The 21,018-nt window shown below is 41.1% G+C and overlaps 1 protein-coding gene across 3 annotated transcripts in view; it reads left to right on the top strand.

Annotated features, from left to right (window-relative positions):
- The first annotated feature begins 775 nt into the window (after nucleotides 1-775).
- The window catches only part of LOC137658478 (phosphatidylinositol 4,5-bisphosphate 3-kinase catalytic subunit delta isoform-like), a 106,760-nt gene continuing 86,517 nt past the window's right edge, over nucleotides 776-21,018 (top strand). For all 3 annotated transcript variants that reach the window (XM_068393241.1, XM_068393224.1, XM_068393232.1), the window contains exons 1-3: nucleotides 776-850; nucleotides 4,358-4,795; nucleotides 17,337-17,418. In XM_068393241.1, coding sequence (XP_068249342.1) covers nucleotides 17,403-17,418 — 16 coding nt within the window. In that variant the 5' untranslated portion in view covers nucleotides 776-850; nucleotides 4,358-4,795; nucleotides 17,337-17,402. The remainder of the gene's footprint in view (nucleotides 851-4,357; nucleotides 4,796-17,336; nucleotides 17,419-21,018) is intronic.

Below are 21,018 nucleotides of genomic sequence, written 5' to 3'. Positions count from 1 at the left end.
TGTTGATTCCTGGAAGGTTTTGGGAGTCTTACCTCTTCAAGGTCTTGCTATCGGCCCTTAACATCGGGCCAAGAACGTTATTATCTGTCGAAGTGAAAATCACGACATTAAGCAACATAAAAACCAACCATACAAAAGGGAGTTATTTTACTAACTATTAGAATAGTGCCATAGCTTCTGTACCATGGTTTTCCACTGTCTTGGGTTAGAGTTCACTTGCTTGAGGGTACACTCGAGCACACAATTCTATCTCATTTGTCTTCCTCTTGTTTGGTTAAAGTTTTTATAATTTATATAGGAAATATTTATATTAATGTTGTTACTTCTCTTAAAATATTTTATTTGTCCTTGTTTCCTTTCTTCACTTGGCTATTTTCCGTTTGAGCCCCTGGGCTTATAGCATCATGTTCTTCCAACTGGGGTTGTAGTTTAGCAAGTAATAATAATAATAATAATAATAATAATAATAATAATAATAATAATAATAATAATAATAATAATAATAATAATAATAATAATAATAATAAATTCAAAATTGATGAAGAAAACAAAATGAAGTAAAGTAGTTCAGTTGTCTAGAATTAGTTTAGCAAATAATAATAATAATAATAATAATAATAATAATAATAATAATAATAATAATAATAATAATAATAATAATAATAATAATAATAATAATAATAATAATAATAATAATAAATTCAAAATTAATGAAAGAAAACAAAATGAAGTAAAGTAGTTCAGTTGTCTAGAATTCCTATGTAGACGAGAGGAAGAAGATCAGTTTGCTTACAATAGTTAACGATATACTTGGACTTGGCATTAGCAGTTCAATTTTGTCATTTTTATGGTATAATTTATCAACTTTCGATGTCGAAAGGAATAATATCTTGGTTTAGTGATAATCAGTGTCGATATATTTACTTATAATAATGACTTAAGTGGGGGAAAGTGTCGTAAATCAGAAGGTGCACATAGTGGAAGATTGCCTTTTTTAGCCTTAAAAAATGCAGTGGAATTTTTTTGTTTATTTATTGGAACTGTATTGCATTTACTATAGATCTAATTTATAAACCTGATAAATAACTACATAAATGTCATTTCATGAAATCAGGGCACATGATAGACTATTAATTCGTAACTACCTTAAAGTTTGGGTAGATATTTATTTCATGAAACGTATATTTTTCCTACTTTGCGTTTTATTCAATTCTGATTACAAATATTGAAGGAAAACCACCTGTTTTGAGTTTTCTTAGCCTTTCCTGGAACAGCATAATGAATTCAAGATATTTCAAAGGTTATGAATTGGAATTGAAGAGATTAGTATAAAATACGTATCATGAATACTAAATATGTCATAAATAGCGTATTTATAAATATTCAAACATAAAAACAATATTCAAGTTAGAGAATTGGGGTAGTTTGCAGCGCTACGGCCAAGCGTCCTAATTTGCTTATTATCGCTCCGACTGTTATCTTGTATAGAATAAACACGTTTGGAAATGGTCAACGGATCTTAAATATGTTGTGTAAGGGGGGGCGTCCCGTGGGGGCGCAGCCCCCCTGGGTAAGGACACGGCTTTTAGCATAGGTTAGGTGGGTTTTTTAAGTTGGCTTCTCCCGTCGTACTCGTAGGTAAGGAAACTTGTGTAAGGGGGGGTTCCGGGGGGGCGAAGCCCCCCTGGGTAAGTATACGGCTTTTAGCATAGGTTAGGTGGGTTTTTTAAGTTAGCTTCTCCCGTCGTACTCGTAGGTAAGGAAACTGTTGTGTAAGGGGGGGTTCCGGGGGGGCGAAGCCCCCCTGGGTAAGTATACGGCTTTTAGCATAGGTTAGGTGGGTTTTTTAAGTTAGCTTCTTCCGCCAAAATCGTTTTTAGAACGACGGCCACAGTTCAGCATATTCCCGTTTTCTACGGGATCTGGCCGTCACACTACAAAGGCTCCGAGAATTGTTTAAGGAAAATATTGTTCAAGAAGACACTGAAGACTTAATCTGTTTTTTGATATTGTGAATTTGATAATAAACGCCAATCAGTATGATATGTTAAATACGAAAGAATATATATGATAGTGATTTTGTAGGTCCTGGAGAGAGTAGAGTTCCCTTTAGGATCAGCCCTTAAAGTACACAGCAACTAATATTGGGGATCCCAGGGGGAAATCATGATGTGGGGTTGGTAACACTAAAAACAATTTCTTTTTCGGGTTGCGATGGGAGTGGGTTAAAATGACTTCAGGACCAAGGTCGAACCGGGTTTTGTTGATGTCTGCCTTGCAGCGCCTTGTCTGAACTTCGTACTCCTGCCGCGGTCGTTATGGTGCTTTCATCCTTTCCTATACATCCCATCATCATCCTAATATAACCATAACTCTTTCATATATATAACCTACCTCCTTCACGCCAATGCAAGGCAGGGCAATCTAAAACCAACCAACTAAAAACAAGTGAATTGTAGAAATTGTAATAGGTAGTTTGTAGGTGACTGGGTCAACGATTTTTTATATGATAAAATACTCGTCCACTCGGCTAACGTGCGTAGCGCAACACGTACCTCCTCCCGGAACAGAGAATTAGTGATGTAATGTTTAATTACAAGCCACGGCGGAGCGAAGACCAGTAAGTGACTAATTAGCGTTAGTTCGTTAACCAACATACATGTAGATACTATAAAATATGGGTGACAACGGACACGGATAGGAAGTATTCTCGTTTTCTATGCGAGCAGCAGACTGGGTGACCCAACAATCTACACACATACCATCGCAATCTTCAAAAAGGCATAATATATACTAGATAACCAGTTGGAAAATTATATGATTCGTGTAAGTGGCGTAAAGTATAATTTCTTATGATTCTGATCATGTGCTTTAAATGGTCTTTGCTCTGCCGGGCCTCGCTTCACTTGCAAATAAGCATTTCTCATTGCGCCTCTGGTAAGCGGTACATGGATGAGCTGCGGACGCCAATCGTGGCTCATTATTTCTGGTATATCTTTTACTTAAACATCAACAACAATAGCTATATACTGAATAGAGTGTGTTTTAAACGTAATTATTGACCAAAGTGGATAGAATTACACAAAATTTCGAAATAGAATAAATTTCCGTAGAAGACATCTTCCTGCGACGGTAGTCATGCTGGAACCGAAGCGATGGGGAAAAAAAGGCTTTTGTAAAACAATATCCGAGTACTTGGGCATAAAATATTTGGAAGCTCTTAAACAAAAAAACCACATAATGATTGTCATATAAAAAACAGAACAGGTGACAAAAATTGCATGCATAGTAATCCACAATTGATCTCGATAGTAAATAATGAAAATAGCAAATGAACTGGTCTTCACATTTTATTTGATCGATGTGTAAGTTACTATGTCCCATCCCCTATTAATCATAGTGTATAAAAAAAAACCTGTACCAGAATAGTCTGTACTCGTTCATTTCTTACACCAAATTCCAGATTTGATAGAAATTAAAGTGTATTCTGTAAATCATTGTTAAGATCCAAGAGGTTATGACTGAAAATCTGCATGTCAAAAGGGAAACAAACACAAGTACCACCTAACCTAAGATTCTCCATTTAACCTAAGGTTCCCCACCTAACCTAACCTATGGCTCCCCACCTAACCTAACCTATGGCTCCCTCCCCACCTAACCTAACCTATGGCTCCCTTCCCACTGAGCCTAACCTATGGCTCCCTCCCTACCCAACCTAACCTATGGCTCCCTCCCCACCCAACCTAACCTATGGCTCCCTCCCCACCCAACCTAACCTATGGCTCCCTCCCCACCGAACCTAACCTATGGCTCCCTCCCTAACCTAACCCAAGAGCTATTTCAAATGTGTGATGTAGTTGGAGGAGCAGCTTATAAAAAAGGGGGTGGAGCTATTCAGTGGGGTGTCAGGTGGGTGGGTCTTACTGCCACCCACCAGTTCCGCCCTTATTAATATTAGCTCCTCCCCCAACTACGTCACACATTTGAAATAGCTCTTGGATTTGTTTTAACCACTGATTTTCAGTTTAGTTGAAATCATGCTCCTATCAAAAGTTAGGAAAATACAAATTACTTATAAAATGTGATGTTGTACTATATAGCCTACATTGTTTTCTCAGGCGGTTTTTATAATTTGTAAATGTGCTAATTTATACTACTGTATATCTATTTCAATGTTGTTACTATTCTTAAAATATTTTGATTGTTCATTACTTCTCTTGTAGTTTATTTATTTCCTTATTTTCTCTCCTCACTGGGCTATCTTCCCCTGTTGGAGCCCTTGGGCGTATAGCATCCTACTTTTCCAACTAGGGTTGTAGCTTAACCTAGCACTAATTATAATAATAATTTTTTTCAGATTGAGAAAGTTGTTTAATGAACAAAAAGAGGTAGTTCTTGAAATACATTCCCTGCTGGAAAAGCTAAAATATGTAAAGAATGCTCTACCTAATGAGGTTTTTTAAGATGGAAAAGACGCTCATCTTGCTACAAGCAGCTAGAGTGCTGAGAACTTTATGATAAAAGAAAAAAAATTACGAAATAATTAATAAGTTATCTGTGATGATTATGAATGAGAGATTTTGTTTGTGTATTTGTATTCTCAGCCTCTAGAAAGTCTGAATAATGGCAAACATGAAAATCTCTGAAGAACTTTTGAAACAATGGGCTGTGAAAAGTGATTTAAATCCCTGAAGAGAAGGCTTTGACCGGAGCGTTTGATGTTAGAAGTTTAATGTCATCGTAAAGATTGATCGCTACGGAAATAACGTTGCCGCCAATACCTCTTGGGAACAAGGTAAGAGTCATGTCTAAAAACTTAACCAGTAATGATTGAAATGAGTAAACCTTTATTGACCAATTTGTAATTTGCTATACAGTACAATGTATTTTTGTTGTTTGCATGTAACAGTTGTGCTGTATCTGCATAACAAGAATAGGTTTACAGTATGTTGAACTGTAAACAGGATTTATTCACAATGCTTTGCTTACACTTTGGCAGTAGGAAATTATGTCTACTCTCATATTGAAGAAAATCAAAAACATATTTATCTCTTGAAGCTTTCCGCAAGCATTATCTTTACACTGGTGAAACATTTTGTTTGAAGATCCTTCCAAAGTTTTTGGAACATATTCTCTTTTAATATGTAAGTGGTTTGCAATGCTGATGTATGTTGAAATATTTTACCTGATGATTTTCAGGAGTTTATATTTATCATTTGTTCCAGTGCAAAAGCAGACCCTTTGCAATTTAATGTAGGAGATACTTTGGCCAGTTACATCGTTAACAAGGTAGTTAGATAATAACAATTATAGGTGAGGGATTTTTCCCATCTATTTAGCCACTCTGCAGGAGGGTGTGCCCCTACTGCTCCCTGTCGAATCTTTTTCTTTTACGTCAGTATGTTCGTGATATGAGTTCATACGTGATACCGTATATGGGAGATTACTTCGGTGCGAGCTGGAATCGGTCGTTGACGTGGATAACAAGTAGTGCCCTGGAAAAGATAAGACACGGAAGGTAGAAGTCAAAGCTGACTGAAGATCCTCGTGTACTTTATGCTTTTTATAGGGGTATGGCTGTTCTTAGGCTCCCCTATGGGACAGTGTGTATATCTTGGTCTTAACAGCAGTGGGTAAAGTTTGGAAAGAAGAAGCATAAAAAGACTCCTCTAATACTTTCCGAGGCAATTTCCTTGTTGATGCTGAAGGAACTTTTTGCTTCTTTCCTCCCCGATTATCAACCGCTAGGCTAAATATCAGGTCTCTGATAAGTAAAGTATGTCATTCTTTTTTTGAAGATTTTTTGATGCCTTTTAATGTTAGAAATTTCATGATTGAATGTCCAGGTTTAGCAGATAAGAAAGATAACAATTGTCAAAATTCTAGGACCACATTTTATTTGGTTTTAATTTTCTTAAAGGGATTGGAGTTTTGGATCTAATATATATCTACCAGTTGATTAATATAATTGTGTTTGTTCCTATGTGAAATACATACCATCGTCATTTAAAAAGGGTTTACTACGTTTTCGTTTGGCTACGACCAGAATTAAGGAAATTGTGTGATTCTGGTAATGTTGTATTGTTGTTAACGTCCCACCCGCACTTGGGTAAGAGCAGCTAGATCAGCATGACTTGCATCACTTTACTCTCGGTCGCCATTCCAGTCAGATGCTGCTTCAATTGCTGGCCATGGTATGCTTCGCTTTGTGCTTTTTCTTTACTTTTAGTGCATTTGTGATTATGAGTGTTTCTCCAGTGAATGTGAGAATCTGCCGTGGTCTTGGAGGTAGTCATTGTGGCACCATCATGACCTGAATGGAGGTAGATCCCAATCTTTTGTGGCCTGGGTATCATGGTAAGCAATGCTCCTTTACCTCTTGTTGTGAATTTTCCTGAGATTGGCTGCACTCTCAATGGGAGAAATACTGTACAATAGTTGTTGAAAGAAGAAGGCTAAGAGGGATTGCTCCCCTTATCTTCTTTCTCCATTGAGAACAAGAAGCAGAAGCCTTTCTTCCCAAATCCCGACCTTCCTCTTTCAGATACATTCTTAACGGAGTTTCCCGAAAATCCGATGATCAAAATAGACAACCATTTTGTGCATGATTTTGTTGTGTTATTGCTTATTATGATTATTGAACCCGAGATCTTATAAAGTGATGTATATCCTTTGTCTTCAGCTCATTTACAGCTAGAGCGAGAGACGTTGAAATTACGTTGGTCTTGCCTGCTTATGTTAACCTTAACAGGTCTCCATCTCGCCCCCACGAATGTGATTAACTTAGATCATATTTTTGTTTCAGATTCTACATATCCAGGAGTTTTTTCCTCCATGATCCAAGAATGCTCCCTGATGAGAATTTTAAAAGTATCACCTAAATGTACACCTATGCAAACACCTCACAGACAGGTAACAGATCATTCTACTTCATCAGGTACAGAAGCGACTTTGTTAGAAGGAGCTTACTATTTTTCTATTCTCACTCATGATTATTCTGACCTTCCTTCAACTCCTAGAGATCCTAAACGTAAGTCTTCCCCTCAGAAGAGGGCACCTAGCTTCTTTCCATGGAAGACCACTTTTATTTTTTAAATATTTCAGGTAGACCTCACCAGGAATTACAGACCTGGTCATATCATCATAGTGCGACTGTAATGTTATCTCAACACCCACAAGCTCACAAACATGACCCACGTTTGATTTTAGGTACAGTACAAGCAAGTGTGCTTTTTGTATGCAATAGTCAGGGAACGCCCGGTCGCTGAACGCGCACACAGCCTTTGTCACTCATAATGAAGTAAACACACCAGTTGAATGCACCACTTGCAAGCAAGACATGAGGCCACCATATCGCGAGTAACAATAACTCATATTGACGTAACTGGAACGAGTTTATATTCCTCTACGAGATTAACCTATAACCTTTCAGGTCCATCTAGAAATGGAAATACTAAGTTAGCTTTTGCTATGCTTGTCCATAGATCAGTTAAAGTAGCTATGGGTGATTTTAAACCCAATCCTAGACAAACACAGAGTTTTGAGAGGAAACGGGCTTCGGAGCTATATCTGCCATTTGCTTGTGTCACACCAATCATGGACTTTTGAGACAGTCCTCTGCATGAAAGACGGAGGTCAGACTCCCTGCCATATTATTCGGCGAAGAAATATAGATGTTCTCTGTGGGATACACCCGATCATTCCTTTTCTTCCCCACAGGCTTCTAATTCAGAGAAGGAAAGGAAACCCTCTCTCCCTTATCCCACAAATGCCCATAAGTCTCGCACTCATTTTGATCGGAACCCTCCTCATTCTGGGTCTGTTGCTTCATCTAGTTCTTCAGGCTCCAGATGAGACAGTAAAGATATTTAAGCAGAGTGAAGAATTCACGACCTTTAAAGGTTTTAAGGACGCTCATAAAAGGCAGAGGCAAGGAACAGTAACATTGTCCTACCGAGCAGGACAATGCCTTAGAGACTGACCATATACACAGATGATCAGCGCCCAAGCCCCCTCTCCACTCAAACTAGTACCAAGGAGGGCCAGGCAATGGCTGCTGATAACCCAGCAGATAGACCCATAGGCTACCCCAAACCCCCCATCATTAGCTTACAAGGATGGTGAGGTTGCAGTGACCAAAGAAACTAACAAGTTTGAGCGGGACTCGAACCCCAGTCTGGCTTTCATCAGTCAGGGACGTTACTTCATCGGCCATCATAACCCGTAATAAGAGCCAAATACTTCTTTGATAAGTCAGAATACTACAGGTCCCGATCCAACTACTATCACGATCAAGGATTATCCCAAGCAAATTACAGAGATGATAGTGGATACCTGCTGGGTTCCCCCCATATGGATCCCAGCATCAGGTCCTGGAGAGCCCTCTCATTTTTTGAAAATTATGAGCTTGATTAATTCCTAGGTAGTAGGTTGGCCAGGGCACCAACCGCCCGTTGAGATACTACCGCTTGAGAGTTATGGGGTCCTTTAACTGGCCAGACAGCACTACATAGGACCCTTCTCTCTGGTTACGGTTCTTTCCTTTTGCCTACACAATCACCGAATAGTCTGGCCTATTCTTTACAGATTCTCCTCTGTCCTCATACACCTGACAACACTGAGATTACTAAACTATTTTTCTTCTCTCAAGGGGTTAACTACTGCACTCTAATTTCAGTGGCTACTTTCCTCTTGGTAAGGGTAGAAGAGACACTTCAGCTAAGGTAAGCAGCTCTTCTAGGAGAAGGACACTCCAAAATCAAACCATTGTTCTCTAGTCTTGGGTAGTGCCATAGCCTCCGTACCATGGTATTCCACTTGGGTTAGAGTTCTCTTGCTTGAGGGTACACTCGGGCACACTGTTGTATCTAGTTTCTCTTCCTCTTGTTTTGTTATAGTTTTTAAAGTTTATATAGGAAATATTCGTTTTAATGTTGTTACTATTCTTAAAATATTTTATTTTTCTTTATTTCCTTTCCTCACTGGGCTATTTTCCCTGTTGGAGCCCCTGGGCTTATAGCATCCTGCTTTTCCAACTAGGGTTGTAGCATAGCATTTGATAATAATAATAATACACGAGCTTGGTAAACTGCTAAGTTCTCAACTTTCCCGAAGGTGTTGTACAGAGTACATGCCATATGATTTTGCCAGTTCAGAGGACCTTAGTAATGCTGAAATTAAAAAAGCATTATGAGTAATTAGTATGTTCAGGGGCAAAAGGCCTGAAGTTTGTTCTTCACCAGACAGCTTACATATGGGTCCTTGCATTTTTAAGAGGAGAGATGCAGTACTTCCCAAATGTACTGTACGAAACTAATGACACAGAGGGATGATCATTACCTAAGAAACTCCAACATTATAGACCACTCTATGTTTTTCCCCCTTGAAAGTAAAAGCAGTGGTGGAAAAGTTTGAGAAAACCAGACTGTCTTCTTTTATAAGGAGGGCTGCTGCTTTGTTTTCCAAGTCCTCACTAAGCCCCTAGACCATCTCTCAAACCAGTACCACAACGTAGGCTGCTACCTGAGCCCGAGAATAATTCCTCCTTTAAAAGACAGGATACAACAGATCCGTTTTGTCGCAAAGGATATTCCTCTAACTGAATGGGCAGAGGTTCCCCTCAGGGAAGACATGCCTGCAAAGTTGTTGGCTAAAGCGGTAGTTCATTTGGGCGGATCTTTGGTCAATAGAAGTACTTTGCTCAGGGTATTGTGTCACATTCACAAGCTGTTGCCCTCCACTAACTTGAACTCCGATGATCCCGTTCTTTTATATGAAGGTATCTTAGAAAGACCTCTTCCTAGAGGAAGAGATGTTTCAAATGCTCAAGGAGAATGCTATAGAGGAAATCTTGACAGGTCTCCAGGTTTCTTAAGCAACATCTTTCTGGTTTCTTTATGGGCACACGCTTTGGTAATAAGACTTTAGGTGCCTTTATGACTGGTACAACTCATTTGTCACTGGAACATCTAGTTCGATTTTTGTCTAGAGCTAAGTTTCCTGCTAAACTTGGAGAAGTCGAGCCTAGTCCCTCAACACCACATACAGTACTTGGGCATGGATACTTTATAGACTTGGCCCAAGCCAGAGTGTATCCATCTCTTGACAGAACCAAGAGGTTCAGGCAGGTTGCAGCTCCTTGTCTGGAGTTGGATTTTCTTCCAACTCACTCATAGCAGAAGCTCCTGGGCCATCTTTCCTCCCTAGAGATACTAGTGTCCTTCGGGAGGCTGTTTCTTTGCTCTTTACAATGGGCACTTAAGAGCCAATGGTTGCACATATCAGATCCCCTGTCAGCTCTTTTGAAGAACCCCAGTGATGTGTTACCTTCCTGCATTGCCTTCCCTGAAAGTCCTTGATGCCATCAAAGTGAATGTTCAGTGTACCGGCAAGGGGCTGGGGCTTCCTCACCACTGGCCAGTAACTACCTGTTACTGCCATTGCCTCATAAATTTTAATGCAGAGTTCCAGCTGCAATGGAATTGATCTCCTAATTAATGGACTCAGGTTTTTATATTTAGGAAAAATAGAAATTTAAAACTTTTGATATTTTTATTCTTTTCATATAAATTTCCCCCTTTTTTTAGTATAAATTTGTTAGGGGTTTTAATAAAAATATATTCCCACATGTTCAAATACATGATTGTACAAATCTTTAGATAAAATCTGATTTCTAAAATTGTAGATATGATATTAAAATTACTTTTTAAATATTTAACTTAGCCGGTAAATATATAATAGCTGCAACTCTGTTGCTCGACAGACACATACATAAAAAACTCGCGAGCGATCGCTATGCAGGTTGCGGGTGTGCCCACCAGCGCCAACTGTCGGCCAGATACCACTCTCGGATGTAAACAAAACCTTCAATTTCTTCTCTGTCGACGTGTCGACAAGACGTACTTTTACTCGCTGTTGAACCTGGAGTTCTTCCCATCATATTTGGTGAAGTACTTTAATTTGGTTTGAGCTTTCGCAGTACAGGTGTTTTTCTTCAAATAAATCCTTGAACTCGTTTTTGGATAGATTTAATTTTTGATGACAAAGAGAGCATGGACTTTCTTTGACTTTTAAATGGCCGACCCTTCCCTTAGACGGAAGTGTGTTTAGGCTTTTAGCAATTATCTTATCATGTTATAAATTAATTATAGATTTTCCTCTATATATTTTATATCTCACTGCCTTTATTGGGCCTCTTCGATTAACTTTCCATTTATAATAAACATAAAAATAAATTTTAATGATTTGTTTATATGCGACCTTTCCTGAGAGTAGGCGGTCCTAACTTGGAAACCGAAGTTAAACAACGTTGAGCCCTTTCAATCGTAAATAGCTTTTAAAGAGCTAATGATTTAAAACTTTTTAAATGAATATTTTTTAATAGATATTTTATGAAAGATTTTCTTTGAATAGTCTTCGTACTGTTTCAAAGATGAACTAACGTTTAGTTTATTTATGCTACGCAGTTTGCGCTCTATCGTTACGATAGAGAGAGAGAGAGTATCACGGTTTCACTTTGCAGAAAGAGTAAATCGATTCTGACGTTTTGTTCATTCTTCTTTCAAAGTTTTAAATTCTTTTTTAAAGGAACATTTTAATTGAATAACCTTTCAGTTTTTTCCTTTGGTCAAATAACATGTTTTTTTTGACGAAACGTAAGTGGGCTCTTCTCTTAGGTGCGAAATCAAGAGAGAGAGAGAGAGAGAAAGATAGAGACGGAGGGAGAGAGGAGAGAAAACGTTCCGTTCAAGCGGGTAACGTTGTTCTCGAGTTACTCTCGTCCCTAGTCTCTGTACGGGGAGAAAGGATAAAACGTTTTTAGTTTTTTATTCTCGTCCCCAGGCAATGTACGGTGAGAGATTGAAAACGTAGTTTTGAATGAACTAGTGTTTAGTCTCTTCCCCAGCCACTGAATTTTTTATCTTAAAATATGTTTACTGTTTTTTGCTGGTATTAATGTGCTTGCATTATACGACTGATTTCGCAATTACTACCTTTTGATGAGGGTAGAATTGCGTGCTTCAGGTAGAAATCAGTAAAAGTTTCGATTTCAGTGAAATAAGTGCAAAACAGAAAATCGTAGTGATAAAGTGATATTGCGCAAAGTGTTATCAGTGTTGCGACCGAGGGTTCGTCTGTTCGTGCCTGTCGTTCGCCTAGTCCGGGACCTCTTGCAAGCTCCCAAGCCCAGGGGAGAAGTAATGTCGTACGACTTATGGGTTCGAGAGGCCTTGATCAGCGTACAGATGTTCCCTCTATGGTATCGGGTGTATCTTACCAAGATCACCCCTACCATAAGGCGAGAGAGACGATTTTCTCCTCGTCATCCGAAGGCTTTTCGCATAAGAAACCTGAAACAAGGTTTCGAGGCCCTTAAGCGAAAGTCAGTCCTTTCAGGACAGGTCCAGCGTCCTGGTTGTAGCCATTAGGACAGCTCTGACCCTATGCAGTCATCGGAAGACTGCTCGCCGCCTAACAAAAGCGTAACACAGACTCCGAGAGTCTTTTTGTTGGCAAGGTTTTGCGGTCACAGATGTTACCCTCGTCTCTTACCGCAACCATTTCCGTTGATCCTAAATGGGTTGTACGGCAGGACATGCAGAATAAGCTTGCCTCCCTTATGGAAGACTATTCTGCCGATAAGTCCGTTGAGCCTAGCCGTTTATCTCATCGAGATCCTGGCTTTCAGCCACCCTAACGTTCCTTTGTGCGTCCTGTTGACGTTGGCGTAGCTAAGTCACGTCAGTCAGGTTGTTTAGAACCACACTCGATGCGGTCTCGTGTGAATTTTCAGCCACATTTGGACGTTAGGCCACTTGCTGATGCTCCTGTTGACGTTCAGGACGTTCACTAACAATCGGAGTTGACTTGTTTTGACGCTGAGCGTCAACCTCCGCATTCTAGAGTTGTTTTGACTGCTCAGTCTAGGCGGTCAAAGCAGTCTCGAGTGGACGCTGTGCGTCCTCACGCACCTGTTGTTGTTGACAGTTCACAGACTGTCAAGCAGTTACATGACGTTGCGTCCTGGTCTCTCGCACCTGTTGTTGTTGACAGTTCACAGACTGTCAAGCAGTTACATGACGTTGCGTCCTGGTCCGCTACTAATGCACCAGTGCGTGTGGACTCTGCTTGTAAAGCATTTCCACCACGGTAGGTCTCTCCCTTGCTTGAGACTCAGCTATTATCGGACAAGGTTCCTTCAGATGAGGAAGTTGCTGTTCCCCCTCCTACTGATATTCCCTTGAGGACTCTGTCAGACGGAGAGGAGCCTAAAGCTGCTTAGCCCTCTATGGACTTTAAATAAATCATGCTGATTTTTAAGGATCTTTGTCCGGATCTTTTTGTAACTGCTGCTCCTCGTTCGCCTAAACGTCAGAGCTTACACTAGGCCTAGCTACTTCGAAGCCGTTGTTTTATAAGCTAGTGCTCTCTCGCTCTCCTAGAGAGCTTTACGTTTGCTAGGCGACTGGTTTATCACCAGGAGGAGTTTGGGGGATACAGCCTTTGCTTTCCCTTCTTTTACACTGGCTTATAGAGCGAGAGTCTGATATGACACGAGAGAAGTTCTTGGCTTGGGAGTTCCTGCCTCTGCCCAGATAGACTTCTCAAACCTCATAGACTCTCCCTGGCGCCTGGCCATGAGACGCTCCAAGATTTTACAGGTCAACTTCACAGCTGTTTTCGAGCCTTTGAAGTTTTGCTGTACAATTATGTCATGCATAAACAAGGCTTTCAGGGATGGCTCCAATGATCTGACAGCCACGTTCTCTGCAGGAACAAGTCCCTCAGGGATGGCTCCATGATTTGGCAGCCATGTTCACTGCAGGAGTACGTAAGAGGCAAGTGCGCTCAATGTGTTCATTGTCAAGACAAACTTCACGATGAATTCTTCCAGGCTGTCTTGACAGCATTTATGGAAGGCGACTGGATGGTCTCTCTCGACCTTCAGGAGGCATACTTCCACATTCCTATACACCCGGATTCCCAACCGTTTCTGAGGTTTGTTTACAGGAATGTGGGGTACCAGTTTCGAGCTATCGGGGATCCGAGCCTCCCTGTACTTGGACGACTGGCTTCTCAGAGCATCGTCCAGCCTTCTCTGTCTGCAGGATCTACATTGGACGTTGAGTCTGGCCAGGGAGTTGGGACTTGTGGTCAACCTAAAAGTCCCAACTGATCCCATCCCAGATTATTCTATTTTTGGGGATGGAGATTCGCAGTCAAGCCCTGCTCGAAGTCCAACTAATGCTGAAAAGAAAACGTTTATTCAGTCAGGAGTTGGAACAGTCTCGTAGGGACTCTCTCATCCCTGGAGCAGTTTGTCTCACTAGGGAGACTACCCCTTCTGCCTCTCCGGTTCCATCTAGCCTCTCACTGGAACTAGGACAAGACATTAGAGACGGTATCATTCCCAGTCTCCGAACCAATAAAGGCATGCCTGAAATGGTGGGACAGCAATATCAGTCTGAGAGAGGGACTATCCCTAGCAGTCAAGAACCCAAACCACGTGTTGTCCTAAGACGCGTCGGGTTTGGGTTGGGTGCGACCCTGGACGGTCGGGAATGCGCTGGTCTGTGGACCTCAAGTCAGAAGAGCATGCACATCAACGGCAAGGAGCTATTAGCAGTCCACTTGGCCTTGATGATATTAGGAAGCGTCTTCGAAACTAAGTGGTAGAGGTCAACTCAGACAACACCACAACTTTGGCGTACATCTCCAAGCAAGGAGGCACACACTCCTTCACGCTGCTCGAGATCGCAAGGGACCTTCTCTTATGGTCTAGAATTCGAGGCATCTCCCTATTGACGAGATTCATCCAGGGGGACTTGAACGTCTTGGCAGACTGTCTCAGTCGGAGGGGTCAGGTGATACCCACGGAATGGACCCTCCACAAGGACGTGGGCAAGAGTCTTTGGGCTACTTGGGGTCAACCAACCATAGACCTCTTTGCCTCCTCGTTGACCAAAAGGTTACCAATCTTTTGCTCTCCAGTCCTAGATACAGAAGCAATCTACATAGACGCGTTTCTACTGGATTGGTCTTTTATGGACTTATATGCATTCCCACCATTCAAGATAGTCAACAAGGTACTGCAGAAGTTCGCCTCTTACGGAGGGACAAGGTTGACGTTGGTTGCTACCCTCTGGCCCGCGAGAGAGTGGTTCACCGAGGTACTTCAATGGCTGGTAGACTTTCCAAGAAGTCTTCCTCTAAGGGTAGATCTGTTACGTCAGCCCCACGTAAAGAATGTCCATCAAAGCCTCCCCGCTCTTCGTCTGACTTCCTTCACACTATCGAAAGACTCTCAAGAGCTAGTGGTTTTTCGAAGGAGGCAGTCAGTGCGATTGCAAGAGCTAGGAGAGCTTCTACCATTAGAGTATACCAGTCGAAGTGGGAAGTCTTTCGAGACTGGTGCAAGTCAGCATCTGTGTCCTCGTCCAGTACCTCTGTAGCCCAAATCGCAGATTTTCTTTTACATCTGAGAAAGGTTCGCTCCCTTTCAGCTCCCACGATTAAGGGCTACAGGAGCATGTTGGCTTCGGTCTTTCGACATAGAGGCTTAGATCTTTCCAACAATAAAGATCTCCAAGATCTCCTTAAGTCTTTCGAGACCTTTAAGGAACGTCGTTTGGCAACTCCTGGATGGAACTTAGACGTGGTCCTAAGGTTCCTCATGTCAGACAGGTTTGAGCCATTACATTCAGCCTCCCTGAAGGATCTCACCCTCAAGACACTTTTCCTAGTGTGCTTGGCTTCGGCTAAAAGGGTCAGTGAGATCCATGCCTTCAGTAAGAACATCGGCTTTTCTACAGAAAAAAAGCCACTTGTTCACTTCAACTTGGTTTCCTGGCCAAAAATGAACTGCCTTCTCGTCCTTGGCCTAAATCTTTTGATATTCCTTGCTTATCAGAGATCGTAGGCAACAAACTGGAAAGAGTATTATGTCCTGTTAGAGCTCTTAAGTTCGATTTAGCTCGTACTAAGTCATTACGAGGGAAATCTGAGGCATTATGGTGCTCAGTTAAGAAACCTTCATTGCCTATGTCAAAGAATTCTTTGTCATATTTTATCAGATTTTTTTAATACGAGAAGCTCATTCTCACTTGAATGAGAAAGACCGATGTTTGCTTAAGGTTAAGACGCACGAAGTTAGAGATATAGCAACCTCCGTGGCCTTCAAGCAAAATAAATCTCTGCAAAGTATTATGGACGCGACTTCTTGGAGAAACAAGTCAGTGTTCGCGTCATTTTACTTAAAAGATGTCCAGACTCTTTACGAGGACTGCTACACACTGGGTCCATTCGTTGCAGCGAGTGCAGTAGTGGGTGAGGGTTCTACCACTACACTTCCCTAATTCCAATATCCTTTTAATCTGTCTCTTGAAATGTTTTTAATATTGTTTTATGGGTTGTTCGGAAGGCTAAGAAGCCTTTCGCATCCTGATTGATTTGGCGGGTGGTCAAAGTCATTTCTTGAGAGCGCCCAGATTAGGGGTTTGATGAGGTCCTGTTGTATGGGTTGCAGCCCTTGATACTTCAGCTCCTGGGAGTCTGTCAGCATCCTAAGAGGATCGCTGGGCTCCGTGAGGAAGACAGACTTACAAGGCAGAGTAATCGTCTAAGTCAACTTCCTCACCAGGTACCTATTTATTTTGGTTTTGTTATATTGATAACTGCCAAAATGAAAAAACTCTTAGCTTATACGCTGTAAACATAATTAACTCTGGTCTCTACCCACCTCCTTGGGTGTGAATCAGCTATTATATATTCACCGGCTGTTAAATATTTAAAAATGATATTTTAATTATAAAATAAATTTTTGAATATACTTACCCGGTGAATATATAAATTAAATGACCCTCCCTTCCTCCCCAATAGAGACGCAGTGTGATGAGAAGAAATTGAAGGTTTTGTTTACATCCGAGAGTGGTATCTGGCCGACAGTTGGCGCTGGTGGGCACACCCGCAACCTGCATAGCGATCGCTCGCGAGTTTTTTATTTATGTGTCTGTCGAGCAACAGAGTTGCAGCTATTATATATTCACCGGGTAAGTATATTCAAAAATTTATTTTATAATTAAAATATCATTTCTTAAACACAAATTTACTAATATGCGCTTCTCTTTTGAAGCTCTAATTTCAAGTATTATGTCGGTGTCTCCACAGGAAACCCTTATCTAATTCCACATCCTTTTCGAATGCCGTCACAACAGCACTGTCTCTCATATATTTTTAGTTGTTTTTATTTCCATGAAGGAAGAGCTCAAACAGAAATGGGATAAGGAATGCTTTTTACATACCATGTCATATTAAGAAAATTTCATTATCAATTTCAGGGTTCGATTGAATGGTTCTTAACAACAAAATAGAGCATTTCGTATGTTGTAGCTGCTGCGATCTTCATGTCAGTCATGGAAGGTACTGTAGTATTTTTTATTTTATTTGTATTTTGTTTTAGGATGGTACAATATTTGGTGTATGTTAGGATTATAAATCAGTTTTATTTCTTTTCAGTTCTTTGAATAGGTTGGGATTTTAATCGTATATCATCTTTAATTTTTCAATGTTTGCTCTGTGATAGAAATAACTAAAAAGGTTTTGTTTTTGGATGATATTGAAATATATTTTTCATGTAGAATTACTGTTTTTGATATATTGTAAGTAAATTATGAAAAATAATTAATTGAAACATAATGATTAAAATTCTAGGTGATTGATGCTATTGAATATTTAAAGCCGATTTTGTTTTTATAGAAACTTATCCTGCTAGAGTTACAGTGAAAGGGTCCCATTGTATTTTTCATTCTCCTTAGGTAGGATATAGGTCTCCAAATCAAGGGGGTTACAGACAAGACCTCATTACTGTACAGTGTTCATGACTGTTATTGTCCCATGTTACTCAGTTAACAAGACAATTTCCTTGCATAGGACAACCGACTTTCAGCCCAATTTTCAGCATGTGTACCAATCCTGTTGTGGTCCATGAGTGTTTGTGTAATACCATCCTTAAAGACAAATATATTTTAATGGCTTCCATTCATTGCATATGCCCAGTACTGCTGGTACACTGCTTATGTGTGCATCTATCTATTATCCTCATGACTAGTATCACTCTAGCTAATGAACTGGTGCAAATGTACACTCAGCACTAACAGTGCTACCTATGTACTCAATTATACTTCTTAGTACTAATGTGTTATGCTGCAGTCTTACCCACACAGTTGCAATATGTTCTGTTGAACGTAGTTGGTGCACTGCAAAGGGAAGTCTCCCAGCATACCGGGCAGTGTTTACTGTTATTTCTTCAGCCATTCTTGGGTACACATTTTGCTGCACTCTGGTCACTATACTGACTTCTGTTTCTCCCTCTTAAATGTGTGTTTCAAACTTAGTATGGAAAATTCCAAAACTTACGTATGAGATGCAGAAGTGTTTGGGAAGAGAAAAGGGATTTTGACGAAGGAAAAATCTATTTCTGGGCGAGGAACCTGTGTCGCTCCGTGAAATGCTCCTTAAAGCACCATTTCAAAGGTATAAATACTGCTAAATATACCAGAGAAAAAAGATGCATGGAATGCCAGGAATATATCCAGCTCGCTCACCCCTAAAGGGTGTCTGTATTAAAACTGGGGCGAGTGATACCACTACCAGAGATCCCTTTCCAATTAGACTTCTCCCTCCTCAAAATACCCCGTTATTACGAGGTGTCGTTCACTACAGCTACTCCCCCCCCCCCCCCACCACCACTACCTATCCTTCTCCCATCATTCCTATTAGCACCCCAAGCTTGGGCCAGCCTAGGGTGAGGAAAAAGGAGGGAGGGTTCACTGGGCGACACAGGTTCCTCGCCCAGAAATAGATTTTTCCTTCGTCAAAATCCCTTTTCTGGGCTCAACCTGTGTCGCTCCGTGAAATAGTAACAGAGAATTGGTCCCATAAGCTTGGAAATACACAAAAAGTTAATGAACTGAATTAAAAATAGAGTAATTCAATTAAGCGTGTTTTACTAAAATCCTTAATATACCAATCTCTTAATTACACCCCAAATCAAGGTCAATGTTAAGGTAGGGGGGAAAGGGAAGGCAGGTGCCGCCCTGCTCCTTATTAGGAGACAAGGCACTAAGAGGGAAAATATATATGAAGATAGGACCCTGTTATAATGGTTGTGTTAAATCTGGAGGAACCACTATAACTTTTTAATTTTTGGCATGTGGTACAGATTCCGGCTTGGTTCTTTTAATAAAATACAGAATCTATTGTCTGATTCTTTTCAGGGAAATGGTTCCTCCTTCCTTTCTAATAAACAAAGGTCCTGAAGGTCTATTTAAATAGTTTTCCAGAGTGATAACTGGGCACAGAGATAGATCCTGTGGAAGTGGGACAATCTTCCACGGGGACCATCTATTCTGTGGACCCTCATTCTTTTCTAAGAATTTTCCATCTAGAGAGAATAAAATTCCACCAGAAGAAAGAAATCAATATGATTTGGTTCTCTTGATAATGCTGAGAGTTCAGATAATCTGGCTCCTGAGGCTAAACTTAGAAAAAATAACGCCTTCCTAAGAAGCGCTATATAAGTGCATGAGTCAATATCAGAGTCAGAATCTAGATCAAGGACATCATCTAAAACCCATGAAACTGCGTGAGGGCGAGTTACTGGTTTTAGTCTAGTACAGGCTCTCGGAACAGACGAAAAATATGAATCTGTAAGATTAATATTGAACCTGATCTGAAATATTTTCTTTTCAATATTAATCTTACCCGATGATCATGTAGCTGTCAACTCTGTTGCCCTATAGAAATCTACGGTCGGGATACGCCAGCGATCGCTATCCAGGTGGGGGTGTGCTCAACAGCGCCATCTGTGGTCAGGTACTCAAGTACTTCTTGTCAACAAGACCTCAATTTTTCCTCTGTCGTGCCGCCGGCAAGACCTACATGGATACGCTGTTGATTTTGGAGTCTTTTGTTCACGATTTGGTGATGTATTTGCTCTGAAATTTAGCCTTCGCTGTTCAGGAAGCTTTATCCTTAGCTTAGCAAGCTTTTGGAATTAATTTGATTCATTGGTTAACGATCTTTGCTTAATTTTGGAATTCCCCCTTGACTACCTCTAAATTCAAGATGTCTGACCATTCCCAAGTTCCTAAATACAGGCAGTGTAGTGTTAGGACTTGTACTAGGCGTCTTCCGAAGGCCTCTATAGATCCTCACACCGTATGTTCCAATTGTAGGGGAAAATCCTGTCAATTGGAAGATCGATGTGGGGAATGTGCTGGGCTTTCGGAATTCGATTTTAATGAATTCCTCAGATATGCACGTAGGTTAGAGAAGGAGAGAGATAGGAGGAGTTCTTCTCGCTCTGTGGATTTTTCCTCTCCCCATGCCCCTCAACCTTTTCCTTCCCCTGTGGTGGTGACTCCCGAACCTGCTACGAGTGCTCAGCCTGGTATGGCTGATATGTTGCGTGCCATTCAGGCTCTCGGTGAGAAGGTGGAGTCGTTGGTTAGTGACCGCAATCAGCTCTTGGCAGATGTCAGAGAGCTGAAAGCGAAGAGTGCAGTGGGAAGTGTTAGTGCTAGTGATGTGCATAGTGTCAGTGTCAGTGTTGCGCATGAGGGTACATCTGTGCGTGCCAGTCGTCCTCCCAGTCCGGGACCTCTTGCAAGCTCCCAAGCCCAGGGGAGAAGCAATGTCGAAGGACCAAAGGGTTCGGCAGGCCTTGATCGGCGCACAGATGTATCCTCAGTGGTTGCGGACGTATCTGCTAAGGATCGTCCCATCCACTTACAGACGAATGAGCCCTTACATTCCTCGTCTGTGGAAGAGGTTTCCAGGAGGAAACGGTGGACCAAGGTCTCACGACCGCTCAAACGTAAGGTCCCTTCCGAGCTAGTCCAACGACCCAGGTGTAGCCACTGGGTCAGTTCGGACTCGCCGCAGTCATCTGATGACTGCACACCTCCCAAGAGAGGTAGAGTGGTCCCTCAACAGGCCTCTGCTCCGGCTGTTGTTGCT

The sequence above is a fragment of the Palaemon carinicauda genome, chromosome 1 (assembly GCF_036898095.1).
Source record: "Palaemon carinicauda isolate YSFRI2023 chromosome 1, ASM3689809v2, whole genome shotgun sequence".
Taxonomy (NCBI): Eukaryota; Metazoa; Arthropoda; class Malacostraca; order Decapoda; family Palaemonidae; genus Palaemon; species Palaemon carinicauda.
Note: the sequence above shows the minus strand (reverse complement) of the source record. Positions and strands in the feature narration are given on the sequence as shown.